Raw genomic sequence first — 22,261 nt, 5'->3', positions numbered from 1 at the left:
TGTCACCTCTCCCCCTGCCGCCTCTACCACCCCATGGTGTCACCTCTCCCCCTCCCCCCTCTACCACCCCAGGGGTCACCTCTCCCCCTGCCGCCTCTACCACCCCATGGTGTCACCTCTCCCCCTAACCCCTCTACCACCCCATGGTGTCACCTCTCCCCCTGCCGCCTCTACCACCCCATGGTGTCACCTCTCCCTCTGCCGCCTCTACCACCCCAGGGGTCACCTCTCCCCCTAACGCCTCTACCACCCCATGGTGTCACCTCTCCCCCTCCCCCCTCTACCACCCCATGGTGTCACCTCTCCCCCTGCCGCCTCTACCACCCCATGGTGTCACCTCTCCCCCTGCCGCCTCTACCACCCCATGGTGTCACCTCTCCCCCTGCCGCCTCTACCACCCCATGGTGTCACCTCTCCCCCTAACACCTCTACCACCCCATGGTGTCACCTCTCCCCCTGCCGCCTCTACCACCCCATGGTGTCACCTCTCCCCCTAACGCCTCTACCACCCCATGGTGTCACCTCTCCCCCTGCCCCCTCTACCACCCCATGGTGTCACCGGCCTCCCTGACAGGGTCTGGTAGTGAACGGGTCACATGAGGCCCTGGAAGGAGCAGATCGACAGGGCTGATGCCTCGCCCTGCTCCCTGTGTGAGAGAATGCCATCCAAGGCCGCCTGCTTGCCCTACAGAATGGGAACACAGCCTGGTATTTCTGAGCTGCGTTCCCAGAGCTACCGTGCGGAGTGAAGGACCGGGCAGAGCGAGCTGACGTGTGGGGGCCTGGCCTGAGCCGAGACCCACACGCGACAACACCCATGCAGGTGGCGCGGGCCAGCCGGCCGCACTGACAGGCCGACCCGCCGGCGGAGGACGGTGCCGCGCCCACGGACAGTGGACTCTCTCCGGCGCATGAGCGTGCGCTACGGCACCACGACGGGCGCTGCCTGTCTGGGCCCCACGCAAGGCGCCGCGGAGGGGGGGGGGGTGCACCGTGCCATCACCTGTCCCTGGCGAGGCTCCGGTCTGCTCCAGCGCAGCTGCCGGCCCAGGGGCCAGTCCGGGCTGGTCCAGCTGCAGGAAGAAACAGAGAGGAGGGAGCCAGGAGCCTCACGCGCTGCCCTCCCCGCAGCTGCACTGCGACGCTCTCCCACCCGGCTGTGTCCTCCAGGCCGGAGCCGGGCCGGCCCAGGCGCTCCACACACACCAGCCGGCCCAGCGGGTCCTGCCTCGCACACGCACACCCTGCGTCCCCCATACTGGCCACTTGTTGCCAAACAAACTGGGCAGGTCGGGCTCAGAGGTGGCCTCAGAGTAGGAGCGCCGGCTGGAGGGGGGCGGTGCTTCATGGCCAGACCAGAGCTGGCCCTCCCCCCGCACAGACCCCTGACCAGGATGGCACCTCTGGCCAGGCCAGCACTCACCACCAGCTGGGGTGGCAGGGCCAGGTCCCCCACGGAGGCCTCTGTGCAGGGTGGATCCCCTCTCGGGGGCTCCAGGGTGAAGTCTCGGTCTCCCGTCTCCACCGGGGTCCCGGCCGAGGCGGAGGAGGTGGGCACGTGCTCCTGGTAGAGCAGAGTCCGCAGCTTCTCATCCAGGCTCTTGATGGTGTTGTCCACGAAGCCCACCCTGGGAGGCGGCCCTTCCCCATCCGACTCCAAGGCTGACGGTGGCTGGGGGAGGGTGCCGGGCCCCAGGGGAGAGCTTGGGAGCTGGGGGGCAGCCAGGCTGACAGGCCCCACCGCATTGGGGAGCGGAGGGAGGGACGGGCCCAGGGCAGGCCGAGGGGCATCGCCGGAGGCACTGGGCACAGGGGCCGGAGCCGGCGGGGCATCCATCCGGGTGCTGGCCTCCTGGGCTGAGACGGGCTCCCCGAGGCCGGCGGGGTGATGGGGGGCCTCTGGAGGGGAGGTGCAGGGCCCTGGGGCCACATCCGGGGGCCGTGCAGCAAGCTGGGCATCGTGAGTCTCTGCCAGTGGCTGGGGTGCATCACACTCGGCCATCCCCTGAGAGGTCACTGGGGCCCCTGCCTGCGTGGCAGCCCCCGTCGCTGGCTCTGGCCTGGGGCTGGCGGTTGGTGCGGCCGTGTCCTGGGGCACAGCAGTCACAGGAGGGGAGGGTGGCGCCGAAGGGGCTTGTGTGCCGCCGGCGGTGTCCCTGCAGCCCGGTGGCTTCGGAGGCGGCACCCCGGCCGAGGGGCCGGGCTTTTCCTTCAGGGGCGGCTGGTCTTTGCAGGGAGCTGGGTCTGGAGGAAACAGAGAGGCGCTCTGTGCCTGCCCGCGGGTCCTGCTCACCTGGCACCTGCTGCCAAAAACGTGCCCTGCACGCGCCGGCGGCACCCACACCCTGGGCTCCTCTCCTTTCCTCTGATGCATCAACTTCAAAACAGGGAAAACTTTAACAAACATGTTCCTTGAATTATAACTTGCCCCAATACAATAAATGTTAGAGCCAGGGCTTCTTAAAATAAGATAACTTATTCTGTCCAAACTTGTAATAAAAAGTGGTGATTTAAAAAGGAACATCCCCTTTTATGTACACCAACACTGAATTACATTAAGAAATCAGAATCGCCATTCCGCTCTGAGCATCTTACCACACGGCAGGAGTTATGCACTGATTTCCACTTAGCAGCGGTTCTCCACCTTCCTCACGCCGCGGCCCTTTAACACAGCTCCTCATGCTGTGGTGACCCCCAACCATAAAGTTATTTTCGTTGCTACTTCATAACTGTAATTTTGCTATTGTTATGAATCGTAATGTAAATACCTGTGTTTTCCGATGGTCTTAGGCGAAATTACAGTGGGGGTCACCACAACATGAGGAGCTGTATTAAAGGGTCGCGGCGTTAGAAAGGCTGAGAACCACTGCCTTAGAGAGTAGTCAGTATTGGACAGGTAGTAGAAGAATGGATGCCGTAAGTTGGAACCAGCTCCAAAAGTAAGACCTTGCTTTAAAAAACCTTGTTTTGAAATGAATGGCATTTTCTTCAAACGAAGAATAAAGCGTTTGTCTGACGCCACGACGCGTCCTTAGACGTTTACAGGAAGTAGGCAGGGCACTCTCTGCACGTGGCCGCAGAGCGGGGGCCCCGGGGTGGCGCTGGGCCCGGCCACCGAATTCAGACGGCACTGTGTGAGGCAGGCCGAGGCTTCTTCCATCCTGAGGCTTTTCCTTCTTTTTGCTACTTCTTTCTCCCTTCTCCTCTCCCTCCATCCTTCCTTTCCCCTCACGTCCGCACTGGACTATCTAGGACCTCCAGGAGGGTATGAGAGTAAGTGGTGATGGTGTATCCTTATCTTGGTCTTTCAGAGAGAAAGCACTCAGCACAGCGCCAAGGAAGAATCTGCTACTGTTTTTAAAATAAAAATACGTATGTCCCTGTTATTTAAGTCACTAAAGGACACACACAGGGAAGACGAAGTGCAGACACGAGGGAGAGCCTTGGGGCCGAGGCCGATGCAGGGATGCGTCCCCAGGCCGGCGGCGCCCCCCGACGCCCTGCAGCCTTCGGGAGCCCGGCACCGCTGCACCTCACTTCAGTCTTGTAGCTTCTGAACTGTGAGAACTGACATTTCTGCTGTGTTAAGTCGCCTAGTTTGGAATACTTTGCCATGGCAACCCTGGGCAGATAACACAGACTCCATAAACATGAAAACATTAGCTCAGAAAAAAATCAACTCAAGTAAAAATTAAATGATTGAGTTTCAGGATCGGTGGGTAAAAAGACTGGCCCCAAACAACTACAAAACTGAACAAAATACTTATTGCAAAATAACAATTATTTCAGGACTTTGGAATAAACCGAAGGCATACAACAAACTGGGGAGAATTTGTTTAGTAAAAACTGCTGAACTTGGGTAAGAGTAGCTTTGCCTTACATGACAGCCAGGAAAACGAGTCGAGACGCTGCGGTCTCCTGCAGCCATCATCATCCCCAAAGCTCCCATCCCCAACAACTCAACGCACACAGGACACGCGAGGACACTCACTGCAGAACAGCAACCAAACCAGTGAAACGGCACACTGACCCTCACCCTCCCGCCTCGCCTCTCTCCGTGGGCATTCCGGTAGCCAGACAGAAGAATTCTGTTTTGAGTTTGTTTTGATATTTAAATAAAGGTGTGCTGTCCTGTAACACATAACAAAGCCACGAATGAATGTTGAATTTGATTAAACGTTTTCCTCCGTTTACTGAGATGGTCAAATGCTTCTCCTTCAGACGGTGCCTCTGACAACCGCCATTTCTCTCATTGGTCTGAGTTCAACTTTATTTTGTGCGCCCCCCCCCCCCCGATTCCACACATAATTGAGACCATGCAGTGTTGGCCTTTCTCCGGCTCAGTTCCCGCGGACAATGCCCTCCATGCTCCTCTGCGGCCACAGCGGCAGATTTCCTTCTTCAGGCTGACGAGCTGTGCACTCACACAGGTTTACCCCGTCCTGTGGTGGAATGGTGCTGCAATGAACACGCGGGGTGGCTGTCCCTCGAGACAGGTTCCATCTCCTTTGGCTGCACACCGGGCGTGGACTGCTGGGCTAAAAGACAGCGCTGTTTTTTGAGGAACCTCCATAGTGGCTGCACCAATATACGTTCTCATCGGCAGTGCACAGGGCTCCCTTTTCCCCGCAGCCTCTCCAGCGCGTCACCTACTGCCTTTTTTAATCCTCACCCCAGGCTATGTTCCCAGGGACTTTTAGGGAGAGCGGGAGGGGGAAAGACGGAGAGAAACATCGATGTGAGAGAAACACATCGATTGGTTGCCTCCTGCACACGCCCGACCACGGCCCGGCCCGGGGAGGAGCCCGCAACCAAGGTACATGCCCTTGACTGGAATCGAACCCGGGACCCTTTGATCCAAAGGCCAATGGTCTATCCGCTGAGCCAAACCGGCCAGGGCTCATCTACTGTCTTTTTTAACAGAGCCATCCTCACAGGTGCCAGGTGGTGATCGGCACGCGTCTGCACTGCATTTCCCTGCTGATGGGCCAGCGCCTTCCCAGGGGCCATCTGCGAGTCTTCTGGGAGGAATGTCTCTTCGTGTGCTCTGCTCGTTTTCCATGGAACTATTGGTTTTTCTTTTTTCTTGAGCTGTGAGGCCCTTACACATTTCGATCCTGACCTCTTACCAGATGTATGACCTGCAAATACGTCCTCCCACCCCGCAGCCGCCTCTTCATTTTGTTGATGGTGCTTCTGCGGTGCCAACGCTTTTCCGTTCGATGTAGTCCCACTTACAGTTTTTGCTTTTGTTGCCTGTGCTTTTGTTGTCAGATGCAAAAAAAAAATCATTGCCACACCAATATCAAGGAGGTTTCCCTGACTTCTTCTGGGAATGGTATGGTGTCAGGCCTTAGTTCAAGTCTTTTATCCATTCCGAGTTGGTTTTTCTTAATGGGAGAGGCAGGGACCCCCTGTCACTTTTCTGCATGTGGCTCTCCAGTTTGCCCAGCACCGCTGACTGAAAAGACTGTGTTCCCCATCGCGTGCGGGCACCTGTCACAGGTCACTGACCACACTGCCTGGGCTCGCTGCTCCGACATTAGTCTGTGTCTGCTTTGTGCCAGTGCAATGCTGTTTGGTCCCTGTGGCTGGCAATAGGGTTTGAAATTAGGAAATGAGATGACTCTCAAGATTGCTTTGGCTATTTGGGGGCTTTTGTGATTCTATAGGAATTTTAGGGTTGTTTTTCCTATTTCTGTGAAAAATGCAATTGGAATTTTGACAGGGATTGCATTGACTCTGCAGACGGTTTGGGAGTATGGACATTTTACTAATGTTAATTCTTCCAATCCAGCGGCACAAGATAGCATTCCATTTATTTCCATCTTTCTCACCAAGGTCTCACAGTTTTCAGTGTTCAGGGCTTCGCCTCCCTAGTGAGATGTATTCCAAAGTTAGTTTTTTATGCTACTGTACACGGGGCTGCTTTTTTCATTTACCTGTCAGGGAGTTCACGGTTAGTGTATGAAGTACAACTGATTTCTGCATGTTGAGTTTGTGCCCTGCAACTTCACTGAGTTCATTTATTAGTTCTAACCACGTTAGTGGAGACTTTAAGGTTTTATGAGTAAGATTATGTCATCTGCAAACAGAGACGACTTTATTCTTCCTTTATGATTATAATCCATTTTAGCTCTTTTTCTTGCCTAACTGCTCTGGCTAGGACTTCCACAATGTTGAATAGAAGTGGTAAGAGTGGGCATCCTTGTCTGTTCTTAACCTCAGAGGAAAAACTTTAAGCTTCTCACCACTGAGTATGATGTTAGCTGTAGGGCTTATGTATATGGCCTTTATTATGTTGAGGTACACTTCTTTTATAACTTATTTGTTTACAAAGTTTTTATCATGAAAGGATGTTGAATTTTGTTAAGTAGTTTTTCTGAATCTATTGCAATGATTGTGGTTTTACCCTTCATTCTGTTAATGTAGTGTGTCACATTTGTTTTTTTGCTTATATTCAACCATCCTTGCATCTCAAGAATAAATCTCATGATCACAGTGTATGATTCTTGTAATGTGCCGTTGAGTTTATAATGCTCGTATTTTTCCATCCTTCAGTTTCATGTGTGGCATTAAAGTTGAAGAGAGTCTCTTGTACTTCACCAGCGGGTTTTATCCTTCCACGTGTCTCCATGTTGCTAATTAGTGTCCTTTCACTTCAGCTTGAGGAGCTGCCCTGAGCATTCCTTGTGAGGCAGACTCAGCGGTGAGGCACTCCTGCAACTTTTTTTTTAATCTAGGAAAGATTTTGAAAAATCTTTCTGAAGAACAGTTTTTCCAATTAAAGTATCCTTGGGTGTCAGTTTCATCCTCTCAGCACTTTTAATTATATTATTTCCACTCTCATCCCCCCCGCAGGTCTTGCAGGTGCCAGTGCCCCTGAGGCTGAGGCGTCCGCTCTGGGTCCTCCCCGCCCGGCCCCTCCCTCTCCCATCCTGGGCCCCCCCTTTCCCTCTCCTCGCCCCTCCCCGGAGCTTTCTTCTCTCCAGCAATCCAGTTTTTATTTCTCAACCAACTTTTTGTTTTGAAAAACGTAGGAAAGTTGTGTTTATTTATAGATAAAGAAACTGGCTCTGGAAGGTTTCCTGAGGTTGGTGCACAGATGAAGGACTAGAGTTTAACTGCCGGCATGTCCTTTAATCACTAAACCATACTGAAAATTCGATTCATTGTGTAAGGGTTTTTCTTCCCCAGTTAACTGGCTATATCAAAATGAAAACGTACTACATGAACACATTCTTATTTTAAGACTGAGCCCCTGCAGGCAATGCTGCTTCCCCTCGGCCCCTCTGCCGGGCAGGCCAGGCCCTTCACCAGGCCTGTTTGTGGCTTCTTTAGGGCTTAGAAGGCGGACTTGTCCGCTTTGGGAGGAAATCTTCAAAGACACAATGGAAGTCGCTGGGAACATATGGTAAAACATTTAAAATGATTAACAGATATTCTTCTTAAATGTACAGTAGTTCCAGTGCATGGGACAAATCCCCAGATCCCCAGTGGATGCCTGAAATTGCTGACAATACCATCCCTAGATATACTCTGTTTTTTCCTATAGGTAACGTACCTGTTAAAACTTAATTTATAATTAAGTGCAGCAAGAGATAAAAAATAACAGCATAATAAAATAGAACAATTAAAACAATATACTGGCCCTAGTCAGTTTGGCTCAGTGGATAGAGCATCAGCCCATGGGCTGAAGGGTCCTGAGTTTGATTCCAGTCAAGGACATGTGCCTCAATTGCAGGCTTGATCCCCGGCCCTGGTCAGGGCATGTGTGGGAGGCAACCAGTTGATGTGTCTCTCTCACATCAGTTTCTCTCTGTCTCTCCCTCTCCCTTCTACTCGCTCTAAAAGAAAAAGAAAAAAATCAGTGGAAAAATATCCTCAGGTGAGGATTAACAAAAACAATATACTGTAATAAAAGTTAGAAAAGTTATATGAATGTGCTCCCAGCAAACTAGCACTCATTTCTTTTTCCTTCTTCAGCTTCACAGAGAGAAAATGTGTTCTTACTACAGACTTTAGCAACCTAACCATATGATCTTTATTCTTTCCTTATTAAGTCAAGAACTTTCACCTTTTCACTTAAAGAAAGCAATTTACAGCTTCTATCCAGTATATCTGAATCATCAGGATCACTGCTCTTGCACTCTGAAGCCATTATTAAGAAAGAAATCAAAAGATACCTTGAAACAAATGAAAATGAACACACAACAACCCAAAATCTATAGGACACAGCAAAAGCAGTCCTGAGAGGGATCTTCAGAAGAGTATAGTCCTACTTCAAGAAATAAGAAAAATCTCAAGTAAACAATCTAAATTAGCCGAAACCGGTTTGGCTCAGTGAATAGAGCGTCGGCCTGCGGACTCAAGGGTCCCAGGTTCGATTCCAGTCAAGGGCATGTACCTTGGTTGCGGGCACATCCCCAGTAGGGAGTGTGCAGGAGGCAGCTGATCGATGTTTCTCTCTCATCGATGTTTCTAACTCTCTATCCCTCTCTCTTCCTCTCTGTAAAAAATCAATAAAATATATTTTAAAAAAAAATCTAAATTAATACTTAAATAAACTATAAAAAGAAGAAATAAAGCCCAAATTGATTAGAAGAAATAAAGATAATAGCAGAAATAAACAAAATAGTCTAAAAAAATAGAACAAAGAACAATGAAACCAAAAGCTGCTCTCTGAAACGATAAACAAAATGGGCAAATTTTTAACAAGACTCATCAAGGAAAAGAGAGAGAGGACCCAAATAAATAAAATGAGAAATGAAAGAGAAGTAACAACTAACAAGAAAATCAAGAGTGTAAGAAAATATTATAAACCGCTATATGCCAATAAACTGAAAAATCTGGATGAAATGGATAAATTCCTAGAAACATGCAATCTTCCAAAACTGAATCAAGAAGAAACAGAAGCCCGGCCGTGGTGACTAGTGGTTGAGCATCAACCTGTGAACCAGGAGGTCAGGGTTCGATTCCCAGTCAGAGCACATGCCCAGGTTGTGGGCTCCATCCCCAGTGTGGGGCATGCAGGAGGCAGACAATCCATGATTCTCTCTCATCATCGAAGTTTCCATCCCTCTCTCCCTCTCCCTTCCTCTTTGAAATAAATAAAACTATATTTTAAAAAAAAGAAGAAGAAACAGAAAATCTGAACAGACTGACTACAAATAATGAAATCAAAGCAGTAATCAGAAAACTTCCAACAATCAAAGTCCTTCACTGGATGGCTTTGTAAGTGAGTTTTACCAAACATTCAAAGAAGGGCTGACACCTATCCTCAAACTATTCAAACACTCGCGGAGGGAAGACTCCCGGCCTCATTCCACCAGGCCAGCATCACCCGAATTCCACTGCAGATGAAGACACTACAATGATGAGAATTATAGGCCAATCTCCCTGATGAGCACAGATGCTAAAATTCTCAACAAAATATTAGCAAATTGGATCCAGCAATAAATTAAAAATACCATACACCAGGACCAAGTGGGATTTGTTTGGGGGATGCAAAGTGGGTACCTGCATCCATGTTTGTAAATAAATAACTGTGACACATCACATAAACAAACTGAAGGATAAACATCACATCATCATATCAATAGATGCAGAGAAAGCATTCTATAAAATCCAGCACCCATTTATGAAAAACAACAACAACAAAAACCTCCCAGCAAAGTGGGAATAGATGGATCATGCCTCAACATGATAAAGGCCATATATACAAACTGACAGCCAAAATCAGATTTAATGGGCAAAAACTAAAAGCTTTTCCTTTAAGATCATGAACAAGACAGGGATGTCCTCTTATTCAACATAGCACTGAAAGTCCTAGCCACAGTGATCAGACAAGAAGAAGAAATAAAAGGCATCCAAATTGGAAAAGAGGAAAAGGAACTGTCACTATCTGTAGATGACACACAAGAAACTGTATATAGGGAGCCCTAAAGGTTCTACCAAAAACTACGAGAACTGATACACGAATTCAGTAAAGAAGCAGGAAACAAAATGTATACTCAGAAATCAGTTGCCTTTTTATACACCAACTAGGGGCCCAGTGCACAAATTCGTGCGCCTTGAAAGGAACTGTGGGCCGAGAGGCTGCGGTGGCACAAGGGCGGGTCTCGGCCCATCCTCTGCGCCCCCAGCTACTCCCACTGAGGCCCCCAGTCCCGTCAGCCGGCAGCCCCGCTCCTGCTGCCGCCGCTCCCACGCGCTGATGGCGCCGGCCCCACTCGCACCTGCTGTGATGGCAAGTGGTGGCTGCTGCCCCAATCGCCCCTCAGGAGCAGGGGGAGGTGGAGAAGCCCTGAGGGGCGATTGGGGCAGCAGCCGCTGCGGCAGTGGGTGCACGCAGGGCTGGCGCCGGCAGCAGGTGCGAGCGCCAGTGGAACCATGGTGCACGGGAGCAAAGAATTTTCAGTAACCACCAGAGTCTCGCCCCGATGACAGCGAGTGGCACCCTCTCTTGTTCTGGCGCCACCCCCCTCACCTGCTCCTCCATCCCGCTGCGGCCGCCGCCTGCCGCCTGCCATGTTCCACGCGCACCCTGCTGGTGGTCACCACATGTCATAGTGACTGGTTGTTCAGTTGTTCCGCTGTTCGGTTTATTTGCATATTAGGGTTTTATGTATATAGGTAATGAACTATCAGAAAGGGAAACTAAGAAAACACCGCGTTTATAACTGCATTAAAAAAAAGGGGAATAAATTTAACCAAGGAGGTAAAAGCCCTATACTCAGAAAATTATTAAGACACTAAAGGAATTAAGGAAGATACAAATAAATGGAAGCTCATATAGTATTTACAGATAGAAAGAATTAGCATCATTAAAATGTCCATACTACCCAAAGCAATCTACAAATTCAACACAATTCCTGTCATGACATTAAGTGCAAATGGTGAAGGCCAATGGGGAAAAAAGAGGAGACATCTGTAATACTTTCAACAATAAAGATAAATTTTTTAAAAAGAAGATAGCAAGTGTGTATGGAACCACAAAAGAGCCCAAATAACAACAGAAATCTTGAGAAAAGAAGAACAAAGTTGGAGGAATCATGCTACCTGATATCGAACTACACTACAAGGCCAAAAGAGCCTGGTACGGGCATAAAAAACAAGCATATAGATCAATGGGACAGAACAGAGAGCCCAGAAACAAACCCACAGCTTATGGTCAACTAATACCCGACAGAGGAGGCAAGAGCATACAATGGAGTAGACAGTCTCTTCAATAAATGGTGATGGGAAAACCGGACAGACACATGCAAAAAAATTAAACTAAACCACCTTTTTACACCAGGCACAAGAATAAACTCAAAATGGATTAAAGACTTAAAATGTAAGATTCGAAATGATAAAATCCAAGAAGAAAACATACACAGTAAAATCTTGGACATTTCTCATAGTAATGTATTTTCTGATATATCGTCCTCAGGTAAGGGAAACAAAAGGGAAATATAGAAATGGTTCTGCATAAAACTAAAAAGTTTTTGCAGCCCAGCCAGTGTGGCTCAGTGGGTGAGCATCGACCCATGAACCAGGAGGTCAAGGTTCAACTCCAGGTCAGGGCACATGCCCGAGCTGCAGGCTCGATTCCCAGTAGGGGAGAAGCAGGAGGGAGCCGATGGATGATTCTCTCTCTTCAATGATGTTTGTATCTTTCTCTCCCTCTCCCTGAAATCAATAAAACCATATATTTTTTTAAAAGTAGAGTGACATTTAAAAAAATAAAGTTTTTGCACAGTGAAGGAAACCAGCAACAAAATGAAGACAACCACTGAATGAGATAACACATTTGTCAATAATAAATCTGATGAAAGGTTAATATCCAAATTTTATAAAGTACTTACACAACTCAACACCAAAAAAACAAACAAACAATCCAACTAAAAATCAGCACAGGACATGAGTAGACACTTCTCCAAAGAGGACATACATACAGATAGCAAGAGTCATATGAAAAGATGCTCAACATCATTCATCACCAGAGAGATGAAAATTAAAATGACAATGACGCATCACCTCACACCTGTCAGAATGGCTACATCAACAAATGAACAAACGACAAGTGCTGGCGAGGATGTGGAGAAAAGGAACCCTCGTGCACTGCTGGTGGGAATGCAGACTGGTGCAGTCACCGTGGAGAACAGTGTGGAGTTCCCTCAAAAAATTAAAAGTGGAACTGCCATCTGACCCAGTGATTCACTATTGGGAATACATCCAAAGAAACCAGAAACACTGACAGAATGTACGCACCCCTGTGTTATTTACAATAATGACGTTCTGTCATTACTGTTATTTACAATAGCCAAGGCCTGGGAGCAGCCCTCGGGCCATCAGTGGTAGATGCATAAGGAAGTGTGGTACAGCCACACCAGGGAACATACTCGGACTTCAGAAAGAAGGACCCTTACCGCCGCTGACAACGGCACAGAGGGCTGGGGAGGGCCGTGCTCAGGGAAGTCCGTCAGTCAGAGGGACACACGCACCCAGGGTCTCACTGTGTGGGGCCCTAATGCACAAAACAAACCGACAAACAGGAGCGGACTCACAGAGAACAGACTGGCTGCTGCCAGGGGGGCGGGGAGCTGGCGGGCTGGGTGAATAAGGCGAGGGGACCCAGGGGTTCTCAAACTTTTTAAACAGGGGCCGGTTCACTGTCCCTCAGACCGTGGGAGGGCCGGACTATAGTTTAAAACAACAACTATGAACAAGTTCCTGTGCACACTGCACATATCTTATTTTGAAGTAAAAAAACAAAATGGCAAAAACACCCAGCGGGCCGGATAAACGTCCTCGGCGGCCGCACGTGGGCCGCGGGCCGTAGTTTGAGGACGCCTGGGTCAGACAAACAAAAGACCCCTTACAGACACAGGAAACAGTGAAGTGGTTCCCAGAGGGCAGGGCATGGGTGGAGGCCAAGGAAGGTAAGGGGCATGCACGCTGACGGAAGAAGACGTGACTGTGGGTCAAGATACTGTATCACAGAATTGTATGTTTGAAACCTATAATTTTATTAACCAATGTTATTCCAATAAATTCAATGAAAATTTAAAAACAGCCTGGTTGGCATGGCTCAGGGGTTGAGCATCAGCCTATGAACCAGGAGGTCACAGTTCGATCTCCAGTGAAGGGCATGCAAAGATCTCCAGTAGAGGAGGCAGTTTGATCTCCAGTAGAGGAGGCAGTCAATCAATCTTTCTCTCTCATCATTGATGTTTCTCTCTCTTCCCCTCGCTCTGAAATAAACAAAAACATATTTTTAAAGAAATTAAAATAAGTAAATAAGAACTTATGGATTGTTTTTTCTTGGATTTTCCATCTAATGTTTTTGGGCCACAGATGACTGCAGGTAACTGAAAACAGAGTGGGAATGCGGATGAGAAGGAGGACTGTCAAGTTACAGATTCAGCCACCTTTCCTGCCAGCTTACAGGGAATTAAACCTTCCATCTGTTTCAGTGACTCTTCTCCCAAGGAACCACAGAAATCAGGACTTAACCGACAGCCCCACGGGCAAGCTTGCTGCTATCTGTCCACCAGATAAAGATCAATATCCGAGTGTCATTTTCCTTGGTGACAATTTAAAGTTAGAGTCTCAGCCCTACAAGGGACTTGCCTACCCCAAACCCAGCAGGGCGAGCAGGGCATCCCTGCCGGTGGCCGCCAAGGGACGGGGCAGGGAGTTGGGAGTTGGGAGATGACACAGGTAAGAGAACGAGGCAGAGCGCTCCCAGCACACACCTGTGCAGCCCCGGGCGTCACCTCACAGCCAAGGTGCCAGCAGCCCAAGCCTGGGTCCGGCCTTCGGTAGAAAGTCTGGAGGGGAACAGCCCGCAGGCGGCTCTGGGCTTGGGGGTGACAGTGCGGCCAGTTCCTCGCTTTAGCGGGCACACAGCACTGGCGCTGAGCCGCGAGCACGAGTGGAGCCAGTGCAGAGCCGCGCCGGGAGAGGGGCGCTGGCCCCAGCGGGCGGCCTGGCGGCTGGTCCTACCTGGGCTGGCTTCTGGCTGCACGGAGCTCAGAGGAAGTGGGGGCGAAGATTCGGGGGCCTCTGCAGCCGGGTGTTCAGCCACCGGACAGATGATGAACCACCTCTTCCCAGTGTGCAGGACTACAGGGCGGGACAAGAGCAGCGGTGAGAGACCCCCGCCGCGGGGCGCACTTGCCTGAGACGCTCTGGGGAACTGTCTCACCACTGAGGGGCGGGCAGCACTCGCGGCTCCTCGGTGGCAGCCCGGGGCCCCAACAAGCACTCCCAACACCGGCTTAGTTCCCAGGACACCCAAGGGACCATCGCTGAAGGGGCACTGCCGGCCAGAGGCCAGCAGGCAGCGGGGAACCTGTGTCACCCTGTCAACACCTGGGCCAGACCGGGAGGACATGGGGGCGAGGTCACTACAGGGTCCAACAACCCCCCGTGTGATGGCCGAGCTCCCTCAAACATGCTCAGTGGGGCTCTAATCACACGCCGCTGGGAGAAAGAAGGGACAATGAGTCTGGGGGTCCCGGGGGCACATACCGTTCTGCTGATACACCGGGGCGTTGGCTCGGGACTGGCGATTCTCCTGAGGAGGGGAAGGCGGCAATCAGTAAGCCGCGGGCCTCGCAGCCGGGCACCTCCGCCTGTGCTAACGGCGCGCTCCGGGCGGGCACCTCGCCCCACGCCGCACCCCGCAGGCTCTCCCGGCAGGAAGGCGGGTGGCTGCTGCCTGCAGGGCCTGGAGTGGGGGACGCAGGCCCCGCCCCCCCAAGACAGCCGCCCAGCTCACCTCCCCGGAACCCAGGCTGCAGGTGCTGAGGGGCGGCGGGCTTGCCCCCGGGTCGGAGCCACGGTCCACGTCCGTGTCCTCACTGAGCATGTCCTCCGCCTTGTCCATGACATCCTTCATCTGCTCGATGAACGTTTCCCGCTCGGCCTGTAGGATGAAGTCGTGCTCCACCTGCAACGGCACACGCAGCCCTGCCCGTGGGGACTCACGGGGGCACACGCAGCCCTGCCCGTGGGGACTCACGGGGGCACACGCAGCCCTGCCCGTGGGGACTCACGGGGGCACACGCAGCCCTGCCCGTGGGGACGCAGAGCAGGCCTGCAGATCTCCACCACGTGATCCGCTTGGCTCCTGCTCTGCACTAAACCCCGGGGCAGAAGCGGCGGCGGCCTGGTCTCAGCTCAGGGCTGCACGGTTCAGCAAGAGAAGCCGAGGCTTGAGCAGCAGCCAGCGGGGACCCAGAGCCGGCAGCCACTGCTGAAGCTGCAGGACAGGGAAGGCTGGCAACAAGGGGGCTGGCAGCCAAGTGCCCAAAGGACCTGGAGGAGGCAGCCTGGCCAACCCAGGGGCCGAGCCGCCGACCCAATCACCTGGCAGACACCCGCGTACCATGTAGGTGGCGATCTCATCGGGTGCGTCCCCATCCAGGTCGAACTTGAACGTTACCATCTTGTGGTTGTGCGTCTCCAGCTGGCACTCCACCATCTTGTCGCCTGTGTTGCACACCTGCAGACCCAGGACAGTGAGACCAGGTGTTGCACACCTGCAGACCCAGGACAGTGAGACCAGGTGTTGCACACCTGCAGACCCAGGACAGTGAGACCAGGTGTTGCACACCTGCAGACCCAGGACAGTGAGACCAGGTGTTGCACACCTGCAGACCCAGGACAGTGAGACCAGGTGTTGCACACTTGCAGACCCAGGGCAGTGAGACCAGGTGTTGCACACCTGCAGACCCAGGACAGTGAGACCAGGTGTTGCACACCTGCAGACCCAGGACAGTGAGACCAGGTGTTGCACACCTGCAGACCCAGGGCAGTGAGAACAGATGTTGCACACCTGCGGGCTCAGGGCGGTGAGACCAGGTGTTGCACACCTGCGGGCTCTGGGCAATGAGAACAGGTGTTGCACACCTGCAGACCCAGGACAGTGAGACCAGGTGTTGCACACTTGCAGACCCAGGGCGGTGAGACCAGGTGTTGCACACCTGCAGACCCAGGACAGTGAGACCAGGTGTTGCACACTTGCAGATCCAGAACAGTGAGACCAGGTGTTGCACACCTGCAGACCCAGGACAGTGAGACCAGGTGTTGCACACCTGCAGACCCAGGGCGGTGAGACCAGGTGTTGCACACCTGCAGACCCAGGACAGTGAGACCAGGTGTTGCACACCTGCAGACCCAGGACAGTGAGACCAGGTGTTGCACACCTGCAGACCCAGGGCGGTGAGGCCAGGTGTTGCACACCTGCAGACCCAGGGTGGTGAGACCAGGGGGTGCACACCTGCAGACCCAGGACAGTGAGACCAGGTGTTGCACACCTGCAGACCCAGGGCAGTGAGAACAGATGTTGCACACCTGTGGGCTCAGGGCGGTGAGACCAGGTGTTGCACACCTGCGGGCTCTGGGCAATGAGACCAGGTGTTGCACACCTGCGGGCTCAGGGTGGTGAGACCAGGTGTTGCACACCTGCGGGCCCAGGGCGGTGAGACCAGGTGTTGCACACCTGCAGACCCAGGTGACACCAGGTGTTGCACACCTGCAGACCCAGGGCAGTGAGAACAGATGTTGCACACCTGCGGGCTCAGGGCGGTGAGACCAGGTGTTGCACACCTGCGGGCCCAGGGCGGTGAGACCAGGTGTTGCACACCTGCGGGCCCAGGGCGGTGAGACCAGGTGTTGCACACCTGCAGACCCAGGGCGGTGAGACCAGGGGTTGCACACCTGCGGGCTCAGGGCTGTGAGACCAGGTGTTGCACACCTGCGGGCTCAGGGCGGTGAGACCAGGTGTTGCACACCTGCAGACCCAGGGCGGTGAGACCAGGTGTTGCACACCTGCGGGCTCAGGGCGGTGAGACCAGGTGTTGCACACCTGCGGGCTCAGGGCGGTGAGACCAGGTGTTGCACACCTGCAGACCCAGGGCGGTGAGACCAGGTGTTGCACACCTGCAGACCCAGGGCGGTGAGACCAGGTGTTGCACACCTGCAGACCCAGGGCGGTGAGACCAGGGGTTGCACACCTGCGGGCTCAGGGCTGTGAGACCAGGTGTTGCACACCTGCGGGCTCAGGGCGGTGAGACCAGGTGTTGCACACCTGCAGACCCAGGGCGGTGAGACCAGGTGTTGCACACCTGCGGGCTCAGGGCTGTGAGACCAGGTGTTGCACACCTGCGGGCTCAGGGCGGTGAGACCAGGGGTTGCACACCTGCAGACCAGGTGGGAGCTCCCGCCGCCCACCACCCCTGCCTTCTCACATTCAGGATGGTCAGCCGGGGCCGGCTGAGCCTCTCCGGGCGGGATCGTGTGCGTGTGGACCTGCGGTGGTGTTTCCGGGCCGGCCTGCCTTCCAGCCTCCCTGCTCCGAAGGTGCCGTCACCGCTGTCACTCAGCTCCCTTCCAGAAGGGGCGTCAGACCCTCCGTAGCTGTCGGAAAACCAGGGTTACTCACCCCCGAAAATGACTGCACACTGGCCTCCCCGGCAGCTCAGCTCCTCAGGAAGCAGCCAGGAGCTTCAGCGTCTGCGTGCTCAGCTAGACCACCTGAGGGCTGCAGCCAGCCGAGTCCCACGGGGCACCCCTGCACGGGCAGCACTGAGGTGGCGGGGGACGCGTGGGCTTTCTGACCCAGGACCTTGGTCCTCTCAGCCTCCAGCCCTATCAAGCAAGCCCTGCCTCCTCATGGTAAACAGCAAAATTCACAAACAATCCTCTCCCGTGCCTCAGTTTCCCTATCTGTGCAAAAGAAACAGAAACATGCCAACCACATGGTTTGCTGCAAGTTTGAGGAGAACTTGCAGAGCAGTGAGGTTGGTGCTGACCTACCGAGAGGGTGGGACACAGGGTTACTTCCTGTAACCAGTTCCCTCCCAAACTCCACATGCCCATGCCTGGGAGCCACGGGGGAGGGGGTGTGGGCCCTGCCCTCCCAGTCTCCTCCCCACCAGCACCTGGACCAGGACACAGCCTGGGCCATCGGACAACCAAAGTCCAGCACGTGCTGGCCAAGACCCAGAGGCTCCCGGGGGCCCCAGCAGGTCAGGGAGGCCCCACTGATGTCAACAGAAGCCCTGCCACGTGAGGGGCCGGGCAGGCGGGTCCCCGTGACATGGCCGCGGGCCAGCCGGCCGTACCTCTCACAGCTCTGCAGGCCAGGCTGCGTGTCCTGGGAGGCCTGCTCCTGAAATAAACACGAGGAGGAAGGTCATGTCCCTCCCGCAGCCCAGCCCAGCCCAGCCCGGCCCGGCCGCCGTCCGATCCCTCCTGAACGTAGCGAGCAGATAGCATAGGGCAGCGGGCATGAGGGTTTCACCTTGTTGGAGCCAGGCTGATCCCTAAAAGCCGGGACCCTCCCCTTCCCAAGCACACTAACCCACTCTGGCCACCACTACAAGGAAGCACACGGCCCAAGGGGCTTGTAAAAAAACCACACCTTCCACCTGGAATGCATTGAGGAAACTGACATCCGGGGACAGCAGAGGCCGGTGAGCAGGCACCGTGTGTCCCAACGTGCACATCCCACCTCCCACGTCTGGGGCTGACACCGGCGCAGGGCCAGGCATCACGGTGCCGTGCGGGAGGCCCAGCCCACACACCTCGGGAGCCAACTCCACGGTCAGCTGGACGGCTGAGCTGAGGCTGGAGAGCCCAGGCCCACTGGTCAGGGGCAGGTTGGCGGGGGGCAGCGCAGTGGACTGGACAGGCAAGCTCAGAGTCGCAGCCACTGGCGCGGGGGCCTGCGAGCTGGGGAGCTGCGGCAGGCGCTCGGGGGCAGCGGGGGGCAGCCCTTCCGGCACGGGCGGGGAGAGGACGGCAGCAGGAGTGGGCCCCGTGGGGGCCTGGACGGTGACATCCACAGCGTATGGAGGCGGGTGGCCAAGCAGGATCTGTGAGCACAGAAGGCACACAAGTTGGAGTGCCACTGCCATCCGGGGCCCGGCAGCCGGGCACAGCCTCCCTGTCGGGGCGGGTGAGCAGGTCTGGGGTCTCGAGGCGCCCTCTCTAGGGCACTCACTCCTGCCCCGGAGAGCCCTGGCCTCTGAGAACACGTGGACACAGACTTGGAAGAAACAAACGAAGGCACTCTGAGTCCCACTTGTGCAAACTGTAACCTAGAACTAGTGAGTCTGGCTGAGCGCCAGCATCAGGGCTTGGACCGAACGCTGCCCTGCCTCCTGCCTCCTGCCTCCTGCCTCCTGAGGGAGAAGCCCTGGACCTTGGCCTTCCTCGGGGTGACCTGGGAGCTGGGCCTGACTCCCCACTGTTCCCTCTTTAAAAGCTCTCAGCGGAAAAACGACAGGGTCGGAAATGAAAGGACCCCCGCTGGGCCTGCTAGCAGACTGCTCGGCCACGGGGAGGTGTGGGGCAGCTGGCCAGCCCTCGATAAAACCGAGCAAGCGCAGGGCTACCGTGTGGGCCCCGAGCCTCCCCACAGGCTCTGGCTTTCCCCACACGGCCTTGACCCGTGAGTGGACGCTACTCTGAGCCGTGAGCTGCCCAGGGCCTGCGCAGCCAGGGCGCCGGCTGATGGTGTGTTTAAACCAACGCCATCCTGTGTTCTACAGAAGCCACCTTCCTTCTCCACGTGCCAGCCCCTCTGGGGCTCCGACGGCAAGAAGCACGCCCAGGAGTCTGCGCGACTCAGGACGGGCTCTCAGCCGGACTGGAGCGGTGCCGTGAGCTGGCACCTGGCAGCCACGCTGCGCGGTGGATCTTCCCGGCAGAACAAAAGGAGGCATCCGCCCACCTCAGCGGGGAGGCGCCCACGTTTCAAAAGGAAAGCACGGTGCCCGTGGCACAGGCTGCTGAGGGTTAGGGCCAGTGGGAAGGCATCCAGGTGGGAGGGCACCACCTGAGAGAGTGCCCAGGCAAGAGGGTGGATCACAGCCTGACTCGAACACACGGGGCTGGGCAGGTGACAGAGCCACTTGGCGGCTCACCCAGCCAGCCGGTGCGTCTGTGTCCCTTCACTGTCCGTGTGCACCGGCCAGACCCCCTCCTGACCCTGGACATCAGCCCTGTCTGCCATGCCCACCCTGGAGCCAGCAGCCACATGCTCCAGCCACTGCCTGGACCCCAACTGTCAGATCCCCGAACCCTGGTGGCCCATTTCCCTGCTGACATGGGGGGTATTAACCTATCTCGTCTTGACAGGTGACAAGATGGACAGTGTGAGCCTCCCCAGCGCCCTCAGAGGGGGCTGCCAGGCCCCACGAGGTGAGGGCGGGTGCCAGGCACAGCAAGGCTGGGACCCCACAAGCAGCTGCTGCCGCTACCGTGGAACCTCTGGCTCTGACAGGTGCTGGGAGTCGGAGGAGGCAGCAGACCCAGGATGAGAGCCAAGCCTGGGGGCAGCGCGGCCTGCTGCCTGCACCCCGGGGCCCCGCCCTCCAGGCATGGGCCAAGAAGGAGCAGAGCCTCAGGCCCTTTGCATCTTGGGCACCACAGGGTCTCCCAGTGCGGGACAGCAGGCCCTCCTGGCAGGCGGTTACCTGGCTCCCCACCCGGGGGACAGCAGCCGGCTCAGGAAGGTGGGTGACGCTCGGCAGGCGGGGCTGCGGCAGCACGGGGGGTGCTGGCTGCAGAGGGGCAGCCTGCACAGTCTGCGCCGTGTGGAGAGGAGAAGGCGGGACGTCACCGGGCACCATCTGCGGGAAGGCCGCCTGGTACACGGGCTGGGCCGGGAGCTGGGCCACGGCTGGGTGGATGGACAGGGTGGCCACGCCCTGGGAGGCCACAGCCAGCAGAGGGATGGCAGTGGCGGTGGCCGCCACATTTGGCACAATGGTCTGGCATGGCATGGCCAGGGGCGCCCCGGCGGCGTGGGGAAGCTTGACCGTCGGCAGAGGCAGGGCCGGGGGCGCGGGCAGGGGGCCGGCGGCGCTGAGCGGGAGGCTGGGCAGGATGACGGCAGGAGAGAAGTACTGAGAGGGAGGCGGCCCCGCGGGCCCACCGGCCGCCGGCAGGTCGGGGAGCGCCGCGGGGAGGCTGTCGACTGTGGCCAGCGGAGCCCCTGGCGGGATGACAGGAGGTGGGGGCATCTGAAAGAGAGGGAGCACGTCGGCCCCAGGACAGCGCAGGCGCCACCAGGTTCTGCCCGAGACACTTCTGTGCAGCTGCCGCCAAGGGAACCCAAAGGGAAACCCAATTCAAGTGGAACCAGGTGCAGGGCACCGTCCGCCAGGGAAGGAAAGACAGAGGGTGGGGTGGCCTGGGAGCCCCCTTTGGCCCCACCGTGAGGGGCCGCGGGCGGTTCTGAGGATGGCCGGGCACACCTCAGAGTGCCCCGTCAGCTGTGCCACCAGGACTGGGGAGGGCGGGTGTCCCCACCGTGGGAGCGCCCAAACCTTCTGGTCCGAGGCACCCAGCACCTGGCCCTGTGTCCGCACTTCACACTCAGCGCTTCTGGAGCAGGGCTGCCGCCCGGCGTGCATGGGGCTGCCTGCCGCCCGGCGTGCATGGGGCTGCCTGCCGCCCGGCGTGCATGGGGCTGCCTGCCGCCCGGCGTGCATGGGGCTGCCTGCCGCCCGGCGTGCATGGGGCTGCCTGCCGCCCGGCGTGCATGGGGCTGCCTGCCGCCCGGCGTGCATGGGGCTGCCTGCCGCCCGGCGTGCATGGGGCTGCCTGCCGCCCGGCGTGCATGGGGCTGCCTGCCGCCCGGCGTGCATGGGGCTGCCTGCCGCCCGGCGTGCATGGGGCTGCCGAGCACGCAGTGCCTGACTGTATGTCAGCGGCGCCGACCTCTCCCTTAGATTGTCAGGTAAGGAAATAGCAACAGCCAACACAACCACAGACATCTGCTGTGAATGAATCCAAACTCAACCTGTTTTGTCAGATTGGCAAAAAACACATTTCCGAGTGCTGCCGAGTTTTAGGAACCAGTCTGTGTGCCATGAGGTGGCGGGGCTGGCAGCCGCTGCCCTAAAGAGAAAGCCGTTCTGGTGGCAGCACACGAGCGTCACACGCACACGAGCGTCACACGCACACGAGCGTCACACGCACACGAGCGTCACACGCACACGAGCGTCACACGCACACGAGCGTCACACGCACACGAGCGTCACACGCACACGAGCATCACACGCACGTGGGCCTGGGCAGCTCGAAGGCAGGGACGAGGTGCAGGCCGACCTCTGGGCATTTGAAAAGCAACTCAACGCCGTGGCCACCACCAAGCAAGGAGTGGTTAACTAGACGGGGAAGGGAAACCAAGGACCAACTGAGGAGGACGAGGACTGCGGTGACAGCTGGCAGGCAGGAGCCTGTGCTGTGGGGG

The 22,261-nt window shown here is 55.7% G+C and overlaps 1 protein-coding gene across 1 annotated transcript in view; it reads right to left on the bottom strand.

The window, feature by feature from the left end:
• The window catches only part of WNK2 (WNK lysine deficient protein kinase 2), a 114,058-nt gene that overhangs the window by 28,991 nt on the left and 62,806 nt on the right, over positions 1-22,261 (bottom strand). The window contains 12 exon segments of the mRNA XM_054727096.1: positions 1,004-1,073; positions 1,424-2,244; positions 10,490-10,549; positions 10,552-10,587; positions 13,993-14,112; positions 14,521-14,566; positions 14,771-14,941; positions 15,380-15,496; positions 17,244-17,412; positions 18,120-18,166; positions 18,582-18,872; positions 20,478-21,026. Coding sequence (XP_054583071.1) covers positions 1,004-1,073; positions 1,424-2,244; positions 10,490-10,549; positions 10,552-10,587; positions 13,993-14,112; positions 14,521-14,566; positions 14,771-14,941; positions 15,380-15,496; positions 17,244-17,412; positions 18,120-18,166; positions 18,582-18,872; positions 20,478-21,026 — 2,497 coding nt within the window.

The sequence above is a fragment of the Eptesicus fuscus genome, chromosome 15 (assembly GCF_027574615.1).
Source record: "Eptesicus fuscus isolate TK198812 chromosome 15, DD_ASM_mEF_20220401, whole genome shotgun sequence".
NCBI classification, from domain to species: domain Eukaryota; kingdom Metazoa; phylum Chordata; class Mammalia; order Chiroptera; family Vespertilionidae; genus Eptesicus; species Eptesicus fuscus.
Note: the sequence above shows the minus strand (reverse complement) of the source record. Positions and strands in the feature narration are given on the sequence as shown.